This window comes from Eumetopias jubatus, unplaced genomic scaffold, assembly GCF_037043125.1.
Source record: "Eumetopias jubatus isolate StellerSeaLion01/CBP00866 unplaced genomic scaffold, mEumJub1_p1.0 scaffold_60, whole genome shotgun sequence".
In the NCBI taxonomy this organism is placed as follows: Eukaryota; Metazoa; Chordata; class Mammalia; order Carnivora; family Otariidae; genus Eumetopias; species Eumetopias jubatus.
This window is the reverse complement of record NW_028274866.1, coordinates 60,990-81,002: the sequence shown is the minus strand read 5'-3', so window position 1 is coordinate 81,002 and position 20,013 is coordinate 60,990. Positions and strand designations below refer to the sequence as shown.

The 20,013-nt window shown below is 38.7% G+C and overlaps 1 protein-coding gene across 1 annotated transcript in view; it reads left to right on the top strand.

The window, feature by feature from the left end:
• The first annotated feature begins 308 nt into the window (after nucleotides 1–308).
• The window catches only part of VAMP7 (vesicle associated membrane protein 7), a 67,214-nt gene continuing 47,509 nt past the window's right edge, over nucleotides 309–20,013 (top strand). Inside the window, exons 1-4 of the mRNA XM_028095952.2 lie at nucleotides 309–418; nucleotides 10,255–10,409; nucleotides 15,987–16,044; nucleotides 18,276–18,413. Coding sequence (XP_027951753.1) covers nucleotides 10,264–10,409; nucleotides 15,987–16,044; nucleotides 18,276–18,413 — 342 coding nt within the window. The 5' untranslated portion in view covers nucleotides 309–418; nucleotides 10,255–10,263. The remainder of the gene's footprint in view (nucleotides 419–10,254; nucleotides 10,410–15,986; nucleotides 16,045–18,275; nucleotides 18,414–20,013) is intronic.

Below are 20,013 nucleotides of genomic sequence, written 5' to 3'. Positions count from 1 at the left end.
GCACGGAGATGGCGGGGCAAGCTTCGCTCTTCATTTATCCCCACCGACTCAATGCTGGTGAACTCTTTGTGGCCCTGCATCCTTCCTTTTGCCGGAGGAACAGCGCTTGATGTTGTTTACCACAAGTTATTGACTGTGTGACAGACTGGGCGATATTCCAGTTGGACTATCACTCCCAGAATGCAGTGCGGCTACGGGGAAGTGCCGGGGCGGAGAATGCAGCAGGCCCCGCCCTACAGCCCACTCACCATTGGAGGAGCGCTCACATTCCCAGGAGGCCGCGCGCGGGCGGGGCGCTTTACGCGGAAGCCGGTGGCGTCCGGTCCCAGCCTCCTCTGGGAGCGGGCAGTTGGCGGCCCGGCTCAGACTTGCGCCCCTCGGTTCTGAGCCCACGCGCTCTCAGGGGGTGCACGGACAGGTAAATTGAACGGGGCGCGCTCGGCAGAAGGCGGGGAGACGACGGCGGACGGCGGGCAGAGGGGTGGACAAGAAGGTGCTGGGGTGGATCGAGGAGGCAGTGCAAGGGTGACTTGGGCTTCTCTGGTGTCGACGGTTCGAATTGTCGGGCAGGTTCAGTTTTGGCGAACTGCGTTTTGTGCTCTGATAAAGAGTGTCAGAATGCGTCACTGAAGTTGTTGTTACAGGAGGGCGAAATGTTAACTTTCTCTCAGTTCGCATTCTGCAGGACCTTTCTTTAGCGTTTGAGATTCAGTCTTGAGATCTGAGTCTTCTAAAAACTAGTCTCTACGCCCTTGTTTTGATGACGTCACTTTGTGCTTCACCTACTTCTGTGCTCCTTCGTGGGTTTGTACACCTCCGCGTGCCCTTTCTTCATCGCCCATTGTTTCATTCCTCTTCTTCCTCAGTTCGGATAGGGACTCAGTATCTCTACCCGGACCTATTTCCACAGCGTCGACCTGTATGTTACTGTTATAACTGGCCAATATTTAACAAACTCTGACCATGTACTAGACTCTTTGGTAGATGTCTTACATCTCCCTCTCCCGTAACCCCCACAAATGAGCAGCTGTCAAGTGCTTTTCTCTTATTAATTGCGCTCAACTACCTGTACCTCCATTGTCCCACCCTCGATCCCAGAGACATGTGTTCCCTTTGAGTAGCTGTGGCTGAGAGCAGACTCACTCATATGTTTAATAAATATTTATTGAACAGCTAATATGTGCTAGAGACTCTTCTAAGCTCAAGGGATATAGCTAGAAACAAGACCTAGGAGATCGCTACTCTCAGTAGCTTACATGTTTGTATGTGTGTGTTGGCAAACAGGAATAATCCAGATGATGTGATGTGATGTGGTGGTGGTTAATGCAAAGTAGAACAGGTGGTTGACTTGACAGGGTAGTCTCATATCCTGAGAAAGTCAGAGGGATTGGGTTGGGTCTCAGAACATCACCATAAAAGAGTATTTGTAACACCAACAAGAATACAAGAGGTCTGTAACCAGACTTCAGGCTTTTCATAAACACCTCTTCTTTTCCTCTGTCATATCAGTATTTGTTCTTCATTCTTCTGTCTTCTCCAAGGTTATTACATCAGAACTGGTGGTTTATCTGTCGTTGGTTTATTTCCTCCTAAGACCCAGACAGAAAGTTGGGGATTAGATTAGATTAAAGCAGCTCAACTGCTTTATCTTAATTAAGGAGATAGTTTAGTAATCAAAATATCCTTCTTACTAGGTCCTACTGAATATAAAGTTATCTGTTGTTTAAACCAAAACATGCTCAGTATTCATTCATTTATTTAACACATATTTGAGGGAAAATTTATGCCAGGCACTGTGCTGGGCACTGGAAAGCTAGTGAGGATAAAATAGACCTTGACCTCTCTTCCAGAGAAATAATTTTAATAGTATGCTGAGGAAATTCCTAATACATAGGCTGATACCTGCATTTTTTCTTCACCCAGGGTGAGATAATCAGAAACCTTTAAGAAGTCTGAATAACTTTGTACATTTTTAGGTTATTCACTGGTTACACTTAATTGCACTTATTTGTTTATGTCTGTCTTTCCCATTGTACTATGGCTCCCTTGAGTATAGAAGTCCTTTCTTACTGGCCTTCATATCTCCAGTGTCTACTACTTTGGCTGTCATATAGTAAATCCTGGAAAAATATCTGTTGAACTGAAATAGAAAAACGATTTGATCCAATCTATTAATTATTTCATTTACACAAAGCCTTCTTTATAAAAGGTCATTGTACTTATCCCTGAAACTTCTCATTCACCAAATGCAGACCATTCTATCTCATCAGGCTAGTTTACCTTCCCTAGTTTGTTCTCACTTCTGTGCCTTCTCTTGTTTCATAGCTCTCCCATAAAATGTGTTCCCATGTCTTAGCACTTTCCATGCCCCTTTCTCATTTAATTTAATGGGCCAATTTAATAGTACGTAAGGGTGGAAACAATCTAATTTCCATTGTGTATTTCCTGTGAAACATTCTGCTAATGAACTGTTGCAAGGATTAACATAATACATTCCTTTGCAGTAATATAAATAATGATACAGAATGCATTCTTTTGATTTTGCATTGACTATTACCATGTGCTATGTGAGAAGTTAATTCTTCCACCTTTTTTATCTGTTTGAACAGTTGCACAACCTTTATTCATACAACACATTATAGTGTCATTTGGTTTCCACTTGGTAGAGACACATCTTTAAATATTTTCTTCTTAGCCTGAGATAATTGTCATTTTATCACTCTGTAACAGTTTTCAGAATGTCAAGTCTCAATTCTTCAAATAAAAGGTTCTTATTATGCAGATATCTTTCAACTGTAAAATGTTACTGCAAAAGATAAACTTTGTCTTTATAACTGATTAAAAAACACAACAGGAACACAAGAGTGCTGGAGTCATGATTGTCATTATGATTTTAGGATATGCCAGCCTAAGAGCAGCCAGACATGCTTCCAAGACATTAAAAATTAGGCACTGTCATTTTAGAGAATTTCTTGGCTCTTAGGCCTTCATAATGCAAATGCAGCATGGAATTGTGTGCCATCACTCATTTATAAGGTATATGTGTAGATCCAGAATATTAACATACATGATATCAAAATAAAAATATAGAATTAAAAAAAATCCTCAGAACACATAGACTCGAATGTGAGAAAAACTGACTTGACCTTTTTCTTTACTCAATTCCCTGAAACCATCTTCACCCCTACTTGAAGATGCCTCCACTGAGGAGCAGTGTTTTCATTGTTTCTGTTCTATTTGCAGTTTGTTTTTTATTTTTATTTTTATGTATTGTTTTCTAGAGAGGGACATGGGGAGTGGGGAGCAATTTTTTTAAGATTTATTTATTTGAGAGAGAGTGTGTGTGGGAGGGGAAGGGCAGAGGAAGAGAGAGAAGCAGACTCTGCATTGATTGCAGAGCCTGAATCGGGGCTTAATCTCACGACCCTGAGATCACACCTGAGCCGAAACCAAGAGTTGGATGCTTAACCAGCTGTGCCACCCAGGTGCCCTGAGCAATTTGTTCATAACACAAGTAATCCCTTACTTATAAATGGATATATTTCAAAAATTCCTTTTTTAAGATTTTTTGAAACTTGATGCCTTTTTCTTTATAAATAATGCTATTCAGGGCATTTCCGTTATTATGCCAATTGGTAACATCTTAATCTTTAATGGACTTAAAGATCTTCACCACAATTTAATAATTCCTCTGTAAAAAACTACATCTAGAATTTTCAGTAGGATTCCCCCATAGCATATCTTTTTTTTTTTTTTTTTTTTAATCCCAGCAACTGAAACGAAAATGACCTTTTCCTTGGAATCTTCTAGGCAGTAGAAACAGGCCTTTCTAACTTCAGGCTGTTGGAGATTGCCCTTCTGGCCCATCTCTTTAAGGACAGGCCTCTAATGAGAGTAAGGAAAGAGTGATGTGAATATATAGAGAGGGAAGAGTAAGAATGATTTGGGAGGAACAGTGAGTTTCTAAGATGTTTTGTGTCCTCATAAAAGATATGTTGAATCTTGACCAGTGGTACCTGTGAATGTGACTTTATTTGGGAATAAGGGTCTTTCCAGGTGTAGTTAAGATGTAAGTTAAAATGAGGTCATAGTGGAGTGGGTGTCCTAATAAGAGAAAAGACCCAGAGACTGCTATGTGAAGGCATGGACACACATGAAGAATACCATATGAGTATGGAGGCAGAGGTTGAAGTGCTGCAGCTGAAAGCCAAGGAATGCCAAGGATTGTCAGCAGACTACCAGAAGCTAGGGAGAGATAAACGATTGTCCCCTATAGATTTCTGCGGGAGCCTGGCCCTGCCAACATCTTGATTTCAATAAATTTCTGTTGTTTTAAACCTTTGTGGCTTTTGATACTTTGTCAAGGCAGCCACAGGAAACTCATACAGGATTCTTAGCAGGAAGGAAGTAGAACTGGGATAACGGCTGTGGAACCAAGTAAGGCATGAATAAGAGAACGGAGGAACAGTGTGGAGACAGGGCTTTCCTTTATATTTCATTATTGGTTTTTTTTCCTTCTCTTTTCCCTCTGGCTTTTTCATTCTTTTTTTCTTGCATATTGTATTTATATAGCACTTTATGGTTTATTAGACATTCACATACTGCTAGTAATTAGCAGAGCCAGGTTTTCTCACTTTAAATGCAGTATTCTTTCACAGTTTCTGTTATCCCAATATTCATTAAGACTTTAGATTCAAGTAATGGGGATTAAGGAGTACCCTTGAGAGCATCAGCTGTTGTATGGAAGTGTTGAATCACTAAGTTATAAACCTGAAACTAATTTTACACTGTTAACTGGAATTTAAATAAAAACTTAAAAAGACATTACAGATTCTATTGCAAGAGAGTTACAATGGTGGCAGATGAGACTTGATAATAGGTGAGGTTTTTAACAGTCTAGAAGAGAGTAAGAAATTCCTATTATTGATGTCTGAGAAGAAAGTTTCTGTTGCTATGTACCTGATGTTTAACAGACATTTTTTAATTGGGGACTGATTTTCTTGAACAAAACACTGTTTCCCTGTAACATATATCCATTGTTCCAAGTCCAAATAATGCACTCCCTGTTCTAGGTGACTGTACTTCATGTAAAAATGAAGACTGTTGTCACATTCCCTCTATATTTCTCTTTTTAATATTAAATATTTCTAGTTTCTCTATTCATTCTTCAAATGATAGAATGTCCAGGTCTCTGTCCAGGTCTCTTACCCATCCAGTCTTGAAATACTGTACCCAGACTTGAACTCAGTATTCCACATATATTCTAACCAGCAAGAGAGTATAATGGTAATAGTAGTTAAAAAGATCAAGACACCCTGTTTTTAAATGTAATTTAGGATTATGTAATCATTTTAAGCAATTACCCGATGTCAGTTCATAATGAACTTATGGTCCACTAAGACTAGATTTGTTTGTTTTTTTTTTTGTATTGTTGCCAATTCAGTTTTCTTCTTGAAGCTACTAAGGGACTGAAGCTGCTACTTTTTCATGTCTCAGGGACCATATAATTTCTCATCTCTGTTTCTCTTTGTGTTATTGTTCCACTCTACTGCGTATCTGTTTGACTAACCAGTAACTTCCTTCTTTAAAAAATTTCAGTGGCTCTTTAGAGTCTTCCTACTGTGCATCAGTAAACACAGGCAGGAGCTGACATTTGTTCCTTCTTGAAGCTTGCTTTCCCTTTGGCTTCCAGGCCACCACACTCTTCTGGCTTTCCTCTCATTTTCTCAGTTGGTCCTCCTCAGTCTTCTTTGTGGGTCTCTGTTCATCTCCCTTTCCCTCAACTATTTGTTGTGCCTTGGGTTTTGTCTTTGGCTTTCTCTTAACTTTGGTTGTGCCCTGATTTTTTTTTTCTATATGCAATATGTCTTCAGCAAATAGATGATGTTTAAAATGACTGGTGTAGATGAGCTCTTCTTGGGATGAGAGAGCATAGAACCAAGACCCATGGAAAGTCAACATTTGGAAGTCAGCTAGAGGAGGAGGGCTCATCCAGAAAACAAGGAGCAGCCAGATATGTGGGAGTGTTTCAAGAAGGAGGGTTAGTCAATGGTGTTGACTCTTCCTAAGAGGTCAGGTAAGTGAGAATAGAGAAGTGTCCATTGAATTTTATAGCATAGAGGCTGTTGATGATCTGAGCAAGCATGGTTTTGTGAACTGTTGAGGGCAAAACCCAGTAAGTTGAAGAGTTAAAAAGAAAGAAGTAGGGGGCGCCTGGGTGGTCTGCCTTCGGCTCAGGTCATGATCCCAGGGTCCTGGGATTGAGCCCCGCATCAGGCTCCCTGCTCCGCGGGAAGCCTGCTTCTCCCTCTCCCACTCCCTCTGCTTGTGTTCCCTCTCCCGCCGTCTCTCTCTCTGTCAAATAAATAAAAATTAAAAAAAAAAAAGAATGAGGGCAGAATAAATTATTAAAAAAAAAAAGCAGAGAAGCAGAGATAGTGTATAGATTATGATTTTAAGAAATGGAGCAGTACCTGGAGCATGTTATAGGGTCAGCTGAGGCTTTTAAGATTGAGGGATATAATGTATGAGAAAGTGATTTGGAAATTGTAACTTACTACATATGTGTAAAGAGAAATCCAGAAAGAAGATGGCTAAGGACACAACCCTGAGGAACACCCTCATTTAGAGAGTGAAGAAGAGACCCTGAGAGGTGTTCAGCTCAAGACACAGATGAGCGCTTCTTCTGCTCTATGTGCGGTTTTTCAGTGCTGAGATTCCAAGAAGGAATCTCTGGATTCCCTGACTTCAAGCACTTTATGGTCTGTTGCTGTGTTTCACAAAATATGGTTAAGGGAATGACCTGCATTTGGATAGGCTTGTCTTAAGTATGTTATTCCAGGGTCCTACCTCAAGCCTACTGAATCAGAATTTTAGGTGATGATGCCAAGAATTTGAATTTTTAACTGTGAGTGTCACTCTTCCACCCAAGATAACTCATTCACTTACAGTTTAAGAACCACTGGCCTGTTGGATGAAACTGAACATGTTAACAAATAATAAGTTGAAGAGTTAGTAGAAAAATAGGAAGGTACTTGGACATCTCTTTTTATAAATTTATTCCATTAGATAAAAGAAATGGGGCTGGTAGGTGAAAAAAATAGTACAAATTCATTAACACAAGAGAGACTTAAACTCATGCTGTATTTTTTTTAAGAAATGTTTTGTTTATGAAGGATCTTAACATAATTTAGAGAACCATTCTTCTTGTGGAAGGTTTGGGGTCTTTTCAGTTTGTTTCTATTATGGATAATGCCTTTATAGTAGAGGCAGTATGTACTATATGGATAAGATTACAGGTTCTAGAACCATACTGCCTGGGTTTGAATCCCAACTCTTATTATTTACTAGATCTGTAATTTTGGGCAAACTGTGTAAGTCATCTATACTGCAGTTTGCTCATTTTAGTATAAGTATCATAATAGTGTATAATTTAATTGATGTAAGTATTGAGTGAGTTAATAGTTGTAAAGAGCGGGGCGCCTGGGTGGCTCAGTTGGTTAATCGACTGCCTTCGGCTCAGGTCATGATCCTGGAGTCCTGGAATCGAGTCCCACATCGGGCTCCCTGCTCAGCAGGGAGTCTGCTTCTCCCTCTGACCCTCTTCCCTCTCGTGCTTTCTATCTCTCATTCTCTCTCTCTCTCAAATAAATAAATAAAATCTTTAAAAAAATAGTTGTAAAGAGCTTAAAATGGTGCCTGGTACACAGTAAGCACTTAATAAATATGGGCTATTAATACTGTTAATACATATCTTTCTGAATCTAGAGTCAAACTTCTGTTGAACTATTAGGATAAATTTTCAGGATGGGATTATTGCATATGTGGAATTAAACAAAACAAAGAAAAAGAGACAAACAAAAAACAGACTCTTAAATACAGGGAACAAACTGGTGGTTGACAGAGGGGAGGTGGGGGGGATGAGTGAAATAGATAAAGGAGATTAAGAGTACACTTATGGTGATGAGCACTGAGTAATGCATAGAATTGTTGAATCATTATATTGTATACCTGAAACTAATATAGCACTGTGTGTTAATTAGCTTTAATAAAAAAAGGATGAACCACCTCTTATGTCCCTTTACTATTTCTGGTAATTGCTTCTCAAATGGTGATATACAATTGTGCTGTATAATTTGTAAATGCACCCTATCTGTGTGTATGTGACATATACATTACAGTGTATACACACACGCGTGTACATATTTGGTGTGTCTTTCTCTATATATACATATCAACATGTTTTAGGGTTGTAAGCTTGTACAGGACTGTGACCTTTGTGTTAAGCCTGTTATTAAGTGTCTTACATTAACATTATAGCCCCTTGGTCAATACTGTCTCCAGGTACACAAACAAACGGAAGGATATTCTGTGCTCATGGATTGTAAGAACTAATATTTTTGAAATGTCCATACTACCCAAAGCAATTTTCAGATTGAATGCAATCCCTATCAAAATACCAATAGCATTTTTCACAGAACTAGAACAAATAATCCTAAAATTTATATGGAACCACAAAAGACCCTGAATAGCCAAAGCAATCCTGAGAAATAAGAACAAAGCTGAAGGTATTACAGTCCCAGACTTCAAGATATATTAGAAAGCTATAGTAATCAAAACAGTATGGTGCTGGCATAAAAACAGACACATAGATCAATGGAACAGAATAGAGAGCCCAGAAATAAACCCACAATTATATGGTCCATTAATCTTCAACAAAAGAGACAAGAATATACAATAGGGAATAGACGGTCTCTTCAACAAATGATGTTGGGAAAACTGGACCACTCTCTTACACCATACACAAACTCAAAATGGATTAAATACCTAAATGTGAAACAAAACCATAAAACTCCTAGAAGAAAAGTAGGCAGTAATTTCCTTGACATAGGCCTTAGCAACATTTTTCTAGATATGTCTCCTTGAGGCAAGGGAAACAAAAGCAAAAATAAACTATTGGGAATACATCAAAATTAAAAGCTTTTGCACAGGAAAGGAAACCACCAACAAAACTAAAACGCAACCTACTGAATGGGAAAAGATATTTGCAAATGATAATGTTCATAAGCGATTAGTATCTAAAATATATAAAGAACTTCACACCAAACCCCCCCGATAATCACTTTAAAAGTGGGCACAGGACCCAAATAGACATTTTTCCAAAGAGGGTATACAGATGGCCAACAGACACATGAAAAGAAGCTCACCATCAATTAACCATCAGGGAAATACAAATCAAAACTACAATGAGATATTGCCTCACACTTGTCAGAATGGCTAGTATCAAAAAGACAAGAAATAAGTATTGGCAAGGATGTGTAAAAAAGGGAACCCTTGTGCACTGGTGGTGGGAATGTAAATTGGTGCAACCACTGTGGAAAGCAGTATGGAGGTTCCTCAAAAAATTAAAGATAGAAATACCATACAATTCAGTAATTCCACTACTGGGTATTTACTCAAAGAACTAAAAAACACTAATTTTAAAGGATATATATAGCCCTATGTTTATTGCAGCATTATTTACAATAACTAATATACAGAGGCGACCCAAGTGTCCATTGATAGATGAATAGATAAAGAAGATATACACCATATATACATGCACCATATCTTCTTTATCCGTATATCCATATCCATCTTCTTTATCCACACACACATATATATATATGGATATATACACAATGGAATATTATTACTCGGCCATGAAAAAGAATGAGCTCTTGCCATTTGCAACAACATGGATGGACTTAGAAGGTATTGTGGTAAGTGAAAAAGAGACAAATACTGTATAATTTCACTTATATGTGGAATCCAAAAAAAAATGCATTAAAAAAACCAAAAAGGAGAATCAGACCTATAAATACAGAGAACAAACTGATGGTTGACAGAGGAAAGGGGGATGGGCAAAAAGGGGTGAAGGGGAGTGGAAGATACAGGCATCCATTCATGGAATGAATAAGTCATGGGAATAAAAGGTACACCATAGGGGATAAAGTCAATGTGTCATAATAGTTTGGCATGGTGACAGATGGTAGCTACACCTTGGTAAGCATAGCATAAATTGTAGACTTGTCAGATCACTGTGTTGTATACCTGAAACTAATGTAACATTGTGTGTCAAATATACTTCAATTAAAAAATTAATATTGAAAAAAATACTCTCTTCAGGTAGATGTTGGTAAATGATAGTTTTCTTTTGAAAGATCACGTCAAAGAAATATTCTAAGTTTTGTGTGTCTTTTTTCCTTTTGCTAGATTGAAGCCATGGCCATTCTTTTTGCCGTTGTTGCCAGGGGAACGACTATCCTTGCCAAACATGCTTGGTGTGGAGGAAACTTCCTGGAGGTGACAGAGCAGATTCTGGCTAAGATACCTTCTGAAAATAACAAACTAACGTACTCACATGGCAAGTGAGTTCTGCTCTGCATGGGTAGAGGGTGAAAGAGGTGAACTGTATTATAATCAGAACAATAGAAAACAAGGTTCTTAGTAGGTAATTTAAATAAGCTGACAGAACAGTAATCTTTACCAGCTTAGATAATGGTCTGGTTCTATTCATTATAAATTTGAATTTAAATTATGTTTATCATCAAAGTGATATTAATATTTTAAAGAAAGATATGGTAATGTTACTTGTAAAAAATGACTTTGCTATAGAGCTCTAGGATATGTGCAACATGATACAGATAAAAGACATAATGTTCCTTTGTTCATTCAGTAAATATTTACTGAGCACTTGACTATTGCCAGGCACTGTGCTTGGTGCTGGGGATACAACAAGAAATTACACAGTATTTGCCCTCATAGAGGTTACAGTTTAATGGAGGAGACAGTCAAATCCATAGATAATTGTAGTAGATGGTGGAAGGTAGTGGATAGGAGGATGGCATTCTAGCTAGAAGGAATAGCTGGTAGAGAAGTATGGAGTTACAAGTTCATAGCACATGTTTAGGGAACTGCAGGTGGTATTGTGTGACTGGTGCTCAGCATGGTGAAAATAAAGCTGGAGAGATAGGTAAAAAAATCATATAGGGTCTCATAGGCCATATTAAGAGATTGACTTTACCCTGTGGACAGTGGGAAGGCACTGAAGGTTTTCAGCTGGGGTGTGACATGGTCAGGTTTTGCTTTAGAAAGATTGCTCTGGTGGCTGATTGGAGAATGGATTGGGGAGGGCATAGGTGGGAAATCTTAGTAATCAGAGAAAAAGGACCTCAACCTTCCTCATCAATACTTAAAAAACTTTTGTTATTTAACCCATTCTAATTTCCCTTAGTTCCTGTCTCAGAAGGAGGTTCTTACTACTTTCCAGAGCTAGCTCCTTGTATAATTTAGGACCTACTCTAGTCTAAACTACTGTAAGAGAGATACCCCAAATACAGTGTTACTTAAATGAGATAGCCCAGAGATGAGTACTTCTAGGCTGGTGGGGTGGCTCTGTCATTTTCAGTTAGTGTCTTCAATTAGCTCTGGCCAGGGCAGCTCCTTTAGTTCTTGTTAACATCCTGTGCTCAGTAATTTTAAAGGCAAAGCCCAGAAGTAGGATGACATTTTATTGTTCAGAAGTTTTGGCTTATGTTTTGTTTTTCTCTACATAGTTATGTAGCTAACCTAGCTGGAAGGGAGGCTAGAACTTGTCATTTATAGCTGTGCAGTTGTATGTTCAGCTAAAATTCTATTACTCTAGAAGTTATAGGATATTAGGAGACAGCTTGCAATCTTCCATTCTATTCTTTTGGGCCACTCAAATATCTGGGTGTACTCTTCTTCCCAAACAAAGAGCGCATATCCTCTCTGCAGGAGATGGCTCCAAAAACTCATCTGGTCACTGTCCAGTTCAGAGACTCTGGGTGACACACAGTCTTCTCCATCAGGCCCAGGGGTGGCTCCTGTGACTTAGCATAAACTAGAAGAGAAGTGATATGTTCTTCCTGCTCCCCCTGCCCAACCCATTAGACAATGGTAGAAGTAGAACAACACCAACGTTGAAGTTACAAATTCACATTTAGAGAAGAGAAGGATGAGAAACACATAGAAGTCACTGCTTCCTAGCAGTGTTCCAGTAACTCCTTCACAGCAATTTCAAAGATTCCGTATTCTGACTCTGGAGTGGTTAGTGGTTCAGGTTCATTGGAGGAACTCCCTTGTCTTTTCTCCTTGAATCCTGGCTTTGTTCTCCGGGAGGCTCTTCCTTGTCCATTATCACCTGGCCACACCCAAAATGGGTGTTAGTGTGTCATCTTTTGGAACTGTACGGGTTTTGTAGTCTGCTGCCTGCTGGTATGGTTTAGAGGTCCAGACGTCTTAGGGGTCAAATGATCCCAGCTTCTTGTGAGTATGGCTTTATAGTGTTTTCAAAAACTTATTAGACTTATGGTCTCTGTGTTCCTACTCAGTTCCCAGGAAAAGGCCCAGGGAAAGCACATTCAGTCCTTTTAGAGGCAAGACTGGGAAGTGGGGATATACCTTCCACTCACATTTTATCAGCCAAAATTAGTCACGTAGCCATATCTAGCTACAAGGGAGGCTAGAGTATGTAATCCAGTAAAATGTGGTTATAGTACAAGAAGGCAGCATTGTCCATCTGTTGTGCCTCTCCACTTGCAGTCCTGCCCAGTATCCTCTGGAGTGAGGTTCCAGCACTTAGTTTTTCCTTTTAACATTCTGCCTTTTTTCTTTCCTATAATCATATTCCATCATCCTGATTAAAAATATCTATTATTGTACACTGAAAGAAAAAAGTCCATTTTACTGTAAGACAACCATTTCCCCCTGAAATTTGATCTTCCTCTTGCTATTTCTATCTTCTTTAACAACATCACCAGCCATTCAGTTGGCTAAGACTAACACTGAAGAATCATATTTGACTTCCTCACCAAATCCTTGCCATTCTCCTACAAGAGATTTTTCAATCCATTCCCTTTCTTCTATCCCCACTTGTCAAAGTGTTTAGTTTAGGCCTTTATTGGTTTTCATTTTTAATAGCCCCCTCCTAACTTGTTTTTCAGCTTCTAGTTGTTCCTTCCTTAAATTTGTATTTCACATTCCTATGATTACACTTTCTTACTTAAAACCCATTACTTAAAAAATAAATAAATAAAACCCATTACTTTGGGGCGCCTGGGTGGCTCAGTCATTAAGTCTCTGCCTTTGGCTCAGGTCATGGTCCCAGGGTCCTGGGATGGAGCCCTGCATCTGGCTCCCTGCTCAACGGGATGCCTGCTTCTCCTACTCCCCCTGCTTGTGTTCCCTCTCTGCTGTCTCTCTCTGTCAAATAAATAAATAAAAATTAAAAAAATAAAAAATAAAACCCATTGCTTTTAGAGTAAAGCCCAAACTCTACCTTCATAATTTTGTCCATTCTTGACCTTTCTGCCCTTATCTCTCTAGGAGTCCTTGCTGTTCTCTGACCTAGCTGTGTTACTTCAAGCTTCATTACATCTTTTTTTTCATGCTTTTGAACTGTCTCTCCCCTCCCAGCCCAGTGGTAAACTTTTGCTCATTTTATAGGTCCCAAATGAGATACTTTCTTCATCATTATTTAATCCTTCTAAAAGGGCAGTTCTGATCACGTCCTTTTCATTCAGCAGTTGCTCTGTGCACTCAGGGTAAAGTTTCTTAGTGACTTGGAAGACTCTTCAGTATCTGCCCCTGCTTCCTTCTCTGGCCTCATATCTCACTACTTTAGCCTTCAGTTTTGTTCTCCAGCCATACTTAGCTATTTGCATTTCAATGCTGGGTTCTTTCTCTTTCTATTCTTTGCAGTAGCTATTACCTTTTACTTGAATATGTTTTTCTTTTTAAAAATCTGAGTTTGCCTTTCTGAACTTAGATATTTCCTTTTCTAGAAACCCTGAACTCCAAGACCGGGCCAGATGCCCCCTTTTTGCTTGTCTCCATAGCATCTTTTGTTTATTCATATTGTAGCACTTACCACACTGTGTTACAATTGTAATCTTTACTTTCTGTCTCTGTCATCTGACTGTAGGCTGCTTGGTGGCAGGGACCATACATTGTAACTTTTTGTGGTCTTCACACCAAGTTACTCCCTAGGGTACAAATTTTCTGGAGAAAATGATGACTTCCATTTTGGACACTGTGTTTAAGTTGTCTATGCTATGTCCAGTTGGATGTGTCTAGTAGACAGTAGTGTATGTAGGCCTGGAGCTCAGGAAGTAAATCAGATCTAGGTTTGGGAATTATCATAATTGTGGTAGCTGAAAACAACAGCAAGACATGACAGTGGATGCCACCATCCAGGGACTGTGTGTGAGAAGAGCAGAGAGCTGAGGATGTTGGAAAACATCAATAGAGAGGGAAAGAGACTGCTACATTAACCAGGCAAGCCTGGTGTTGGGAAATCTAGTGGAGAGAAAACACTTTTCAGAAGAAGGAAGTGGTCAACAGTATCATGTTTCAGAGAGGGCCACTGGATATGGCGATGTGGAAGTTATTGGTGGAATTGATGTGAACAGTTTTAGAGTAGTGGAGGAAGACATTTTGCCTGAGTTCCCATACCTCCTTGTAATTCATATCAAGCCTATATGTGAACATTAAAAGTATAATTCAGCAGGTACTCTTATCTATCCACTTGCCCAAGGTAGAAATCTGGGAGGCAAAATTGAGTTACCTTCTGCTTCATTTCCAGTAGCCAGTTATCAAGTTCTGTTCTATTTCTTCTGCCTTTTCTTTTTCATTGCTCATAGTACTTGAGTTTATTTCCCTCTTCATTTGCTTACCTGCTGTACTACAGTACTCTCCTGTCTGGTCCTTGTTTTTTTTTTAAAAGACTTTATTTATTTATTTGACAGAAAGAGACACAGTGAGAGAGGGAACACCAGCAGGGGGAGTAGGAGAGGGAGAAGCAGGCTTCCCCACGGAGCAGGGAGTCTGATGTAGGGCTCGATCCCAGGACCCTGAGACCATGACCTGAGCCGAAGGCAGGCAGACACTTAACGACTGAGCCACCCAGGCGCCCCTGTCAGTTTTCCATGCTCTAGCCAAAACATCCTTTTGCATGACAAATCTTACTACACACTCTTCAGGCTAAAACCTTTTGATGCTTGTTCATTTTTCTTAGGATAGTGCATAGTGAGGTTTTAACATTTTATATAACCTGGTATTTGCTTACTTCTCCAGCCTCATCTGTGCGGGTAATTTGTTTTTTCCTTCTATTTCACTCTCTAGTCATGTGAACTCATTTGACTCTACTAAACCTATTATGTGCTTTTTTTAAAAAAAATCTCCAGGCCTTTATGCTTGTTGGTTTTTCACTCTGGAACCCTCTTTGTCTGCTCTTTACCTTGCCATTTCTTACTTATTCTTCAGGTCTTGACTCAGACACTATTTGCTCCAGGATGTCTTTCCCATTACCCTTTGCTAAACTCTGTTAGGTGTCTCCTTTATGTTGCCAGAGCACCATACTGCCTTTTACTCCTTATCCTGTTTTACCATGCTGCTCAGTAATTCCCTGCACTGTGATCTTTGTGAAGGCAGGGACTGATGGTTTTGCTTATTTGTATCCTCAGCACCCAATCCAGTAACTGGCTCAAAGTAGATGTCAAACAGTTGTTAATGTTGAGCATTTGGTACAAAAAGTGATTGCTCTGAGATTTTAAAAGAAGGCAAGGAAGACGTATGGCTCACTGGAGGTTAATCTTAATTATGTGTCCCTCCTAAGATGTTATCTCTTGTTGAGGCCCTAAGAGTCCAATTATGCTTTTGCAGCTACCATTTTAATGGGTAATGTGCATACTGTTGTGCTACATAGTTAGGGTAGAGACTTTATTTTAACGTCTTATTTATTCTTAATCAGTTTGACTTGAGAGAAACAGGCGTATAGGGGAGAGGGAGAGGGAGAATAGATAGTATCTGTAAATGATATGGTCACATTGGTGGTACTAAATTTGCTTATACATAGATAGAAGATGGAAGTGAAAGCGATATTGCTCATAACCACAATAAATTTTATATCTTTTATCCTACAGTTATTTGTTTCATTACATCTGCCAAGACAGGATTGTATATCTTTGTATCACTGATGATGTAAGTAACTTGAAGACATGTTGCTATTTAACTATGTGTACTGTTAATAAAGCCAGTTCTTAATTATCTATATCTTTAGTAGGTAAAGGTGATGTGATTATAACTGTCCATAGCTGGAAATTTTTCTATACTTTGCATTTATCATATGGAGCAGCAAATGACAAGAAGAGTTGATGTCTGGATATATGCAAATCAGCTCAGTTTTGGTAGAGTTTTAGCTTAACTAACCTCTTGCAACTTCTGCATTTCTCCCATTGTGTAGTGAGAATTGGTCTTCATCATCATGACCCTTTGATATCAAAGCCTTTCAAAATTTATTTATCTGAAATATTAAATAGGTTATTTTATTCAATACTGATTTTATTTTATTTAAATCCAATTAGCCAACATATAGTACATCCTTAGTTTTAGATATAATGTTAAGTGATTCATTAGTTGCATATAACACCCAGTGCTCATGTGAATAGTGAATTCTTTAATGTATAATGACCTTTGGAAAACAAAATCACAATACGTCATGATCAGCTTTGTAAACCTGTAGTTCACATTGGTAGGTTGTTTTTTGAGTATTTATAGGTTCTAGACCAAAATGCTCAGTAACTTAACAATGCCATCAAGGTCATTTCTCTCCTGTGTTATCCTTAGCGTCAGCTTCTTCCTAGTACATTCCCCTATGGTTGCATGGAGCCACATGCTTTTTTATTTGTGTCCAGAGGAACCATGTCTTTTCAAATCTCTTATTGTAAGAATGAGGAAAGTTCTCAGAAGCACACGCTCCTCTCCCCCTCTTTCAAAATGAACTTCTTTTCATGTCTTATTGGCTAGGACTAGGTTACATACTTATTTCTAAATTGATCAATGACAAGAGGCGTGGAATTGGCATGATTGCCATAGGTCAGGGTTTTTAACCTTTATTGTGTCACAGATCCCTTTGACACTCATGGGCCCCTCCCAGGATGTTTTTAAATGTATGAAATATATGATTATAAACAAAACCAATTATACTGAAATACAGTGTTCAGAGTATTTTAAAAAATTGATAGAGTAATATATATGATTTTTATGAATTAAGTAACAAGATCTAGTCATTGGTCTGATAACTAATAATAATTTTGAAGTGATGAGTATAAATCATATTTTGAAATATCTATAACTGATGGTATGTGAAAAAAAGATTTCTATTGGTGACAGTCACAGGTACTGTTTGGTACTATTCTGGTTTGTTACCTACAGTCAGATTGGAAACTTAAGTTAAAAATGTGGTTTATTTTCTTTTTTTTTTTAGATTTTATTTATTTATTTTATTTGAGAGCGAGAATGAGAGAGAGAGAGCATGAGAGGGGGGAGGGTCAAAGGGAGAAGCAGACTCCCTGCCGAGCAGGGAGCCCGATGCGGGACTTGATCCCGGGACTCCGGGATCATGACCTGAGCCGAAGGCAGTCGCTTAACCAACTGAGCCACCCAGGCGCCCTGTGGTTTATTTTCTATCCAAATACATGGACCCCTTGAATTTGGACCACTGACACCAGTGTAAGAACCCTTAGCTTAGGCTAATCATCTTGGGTGACATGGAGATCATTGTCAACCATAGTGATCATCACAGTGATTTTTATCCCTAGTTTCACAGTGTTTTCTAAAATTATTTTAAAATTCCAGCTATATCTGAAATGACTACTGTGAAAAGGCTTGGAATAGATAAGAAATATGACTAAATTTGGGTATATCAGAGTTGAGTTTTCCATTTTGACTGGGACCAGACGAGTACATCACTTGATCTTTTCAAGTATACCATCACTATTAAAAAAAACTCAATTCAAAGTATTATCAGTAGTGTTATCTTTGTGTGTGAAAGACTACTATTATTATGGATTTATTAAGCATCTTCTTGTGCTGGGCCTTCTAATAGATCCTGTGAAAGATATGGAGGAAATAATACCCAATTCTTACTCTCAAGAAACTAACCTACATACTGTTATCTTTAGTTGGCAGTAGTCAAATAAATATATTTGGATTGGACTCTCAGTTCTTTCTTTTATTAGTCGTTTGACCTTTGGCAAGTTACCTTTTAAGAGCCTTTGTTCTCTTATTGTAAAATGAGGTCAGTGCTAGTTCCTCCTCATGGAATCATTGCTTAGTAAATGTTAGCTGTTCTTATGGTTGTTGTTAACCCTAATCATCCATATCATCTTTGTTTACTTTCTAATGTGAACTCTGTGTTGGTCTCTTCTCAGGATTTTGAACGTTCTCGAGCATTTAATTTTCTGAATGAGATAAAGAAGAGGTTCCAGACTACGTATGGTTCGAGAGCACAGACAGCACTCCCATATGCCATGAATAGCGAGTTCTCAAGTGTCTTGGCTGCACAGTTGGTAAGATCTTTCTCAGGATATAGTATTTTGATTCATATCTTCTTTATTACCTTCAGGCACTTTGAATATAGGGGACTCCGACCTGCAAATATATTTTTTCTGATTGTGCTATTAAATGGCAACGTAATAAAACTTCCCAGATAGAAAAATTTTAAATAATCAGTGATACTCTCTATTTAGTGTTCAAAGTATCTAGGAATGGGGAAAGACATTAAAGATCATCTACTTGAGCTACCCATCTAATGCATAAATCTACTCAGTATGCCAAATGGCCTCTTAACTTGTACATTAACCTTCTACCCTCCCATGAGGCAACTGTAATTTTTTTTGAGTGAGAGAGGGTGCGTGCCTGCCTGTGTGGTGGGGGAAGGAAGGGGAGAGTGGGGGAGGGCCAGAGAGAGACTTTCAAGCAGGCTCCACACTCAGCACGGAGCCCAATGCAGGGCTCAATCTCACAACCCCGAGTTCATGACCTGAGCTGGAAATTAAGAGATGCCTAACGACTGAGCCACCCAGGCACTCCAAGGCAACTGTAATTTTTGAACAGCTTAACTTAGTCATTTGAAAGTCTGCTCATCTATATGAATACCAAACTGTCAGCTCAGTAAAGTTTTGCATATGTATACACCTATGAAATAACACCCTTTTCAAAATACATCTCCATGACCCTAAAAGTTCCTGATGTCCCTTTGCAGTCAATCCCCTCCCCAACACTCTGCCCCAGGCAACTTCTCTCTTTTCGGTCACTATGAATTAGTTTTGTCTTTTCTAGAATTTCCTATAAATGGAATTTTGCATTACATACTCTTCTGTGTCCTGCGTGCTCTGTGTAAGGCTTTTGATATTCATGTTGTGTAAATCAGTAGTTCCCTTTTTTTTGCTGAGTAGTGTGTGCATATATCACAATTTGTAATAAATTATCAGACTTTTTTCCTAAGTGGTTGTACCATTTATATTCCCACCAGCAGTTCTAGTGTTTCTACATTCTTGCCAATGCTTGTTATGGCCTATCTTTTTAATTTTAGTCATCCTAGTGGGTGTGTAGTGGTATCTCATTGTGGTTTTAATTTGCATTTCCCTGATGACTAATGATGTTGAGACCTTTAAAAATGCTTCCCTTTTAGCCATGAAACTATTTGAGTGCAAAGACATATGTTCTATCTATGATTGTATTGTGAATGAGAAACAAAAGAATTATTGTGATTGAGTGCCTTATTTTTCACTTCTTTAAGTGTTCTTTTTAATACTTTTTGAGTGTTACACTTCTAAATATGCATTCTTCTGGGGATGAAGTTCCTTTAAATAGTTACAAATCTTTATTCAGTCAGTCAGTTTGTTTCATACTTCCCACTAGAAAACATTCGTACATGTGATATTGTGTAAAACATCACCAACCAAAAATATACCAATATATAGTCAAAGGTAAAGGGTGAGCTGGCAGCAAAATTTCAACTTAACCAGTTTGTCATTGGCTCCGTATCTATGTGTCACCCTCTGAACAAGTCTGTGCCAGGACTGTCATTTACAGATGGAGATAATAATAAGAGCATCTTCATCATGGAGTTATGGAGTTTTTGGGTAGATTAAATAATGTTCTCTC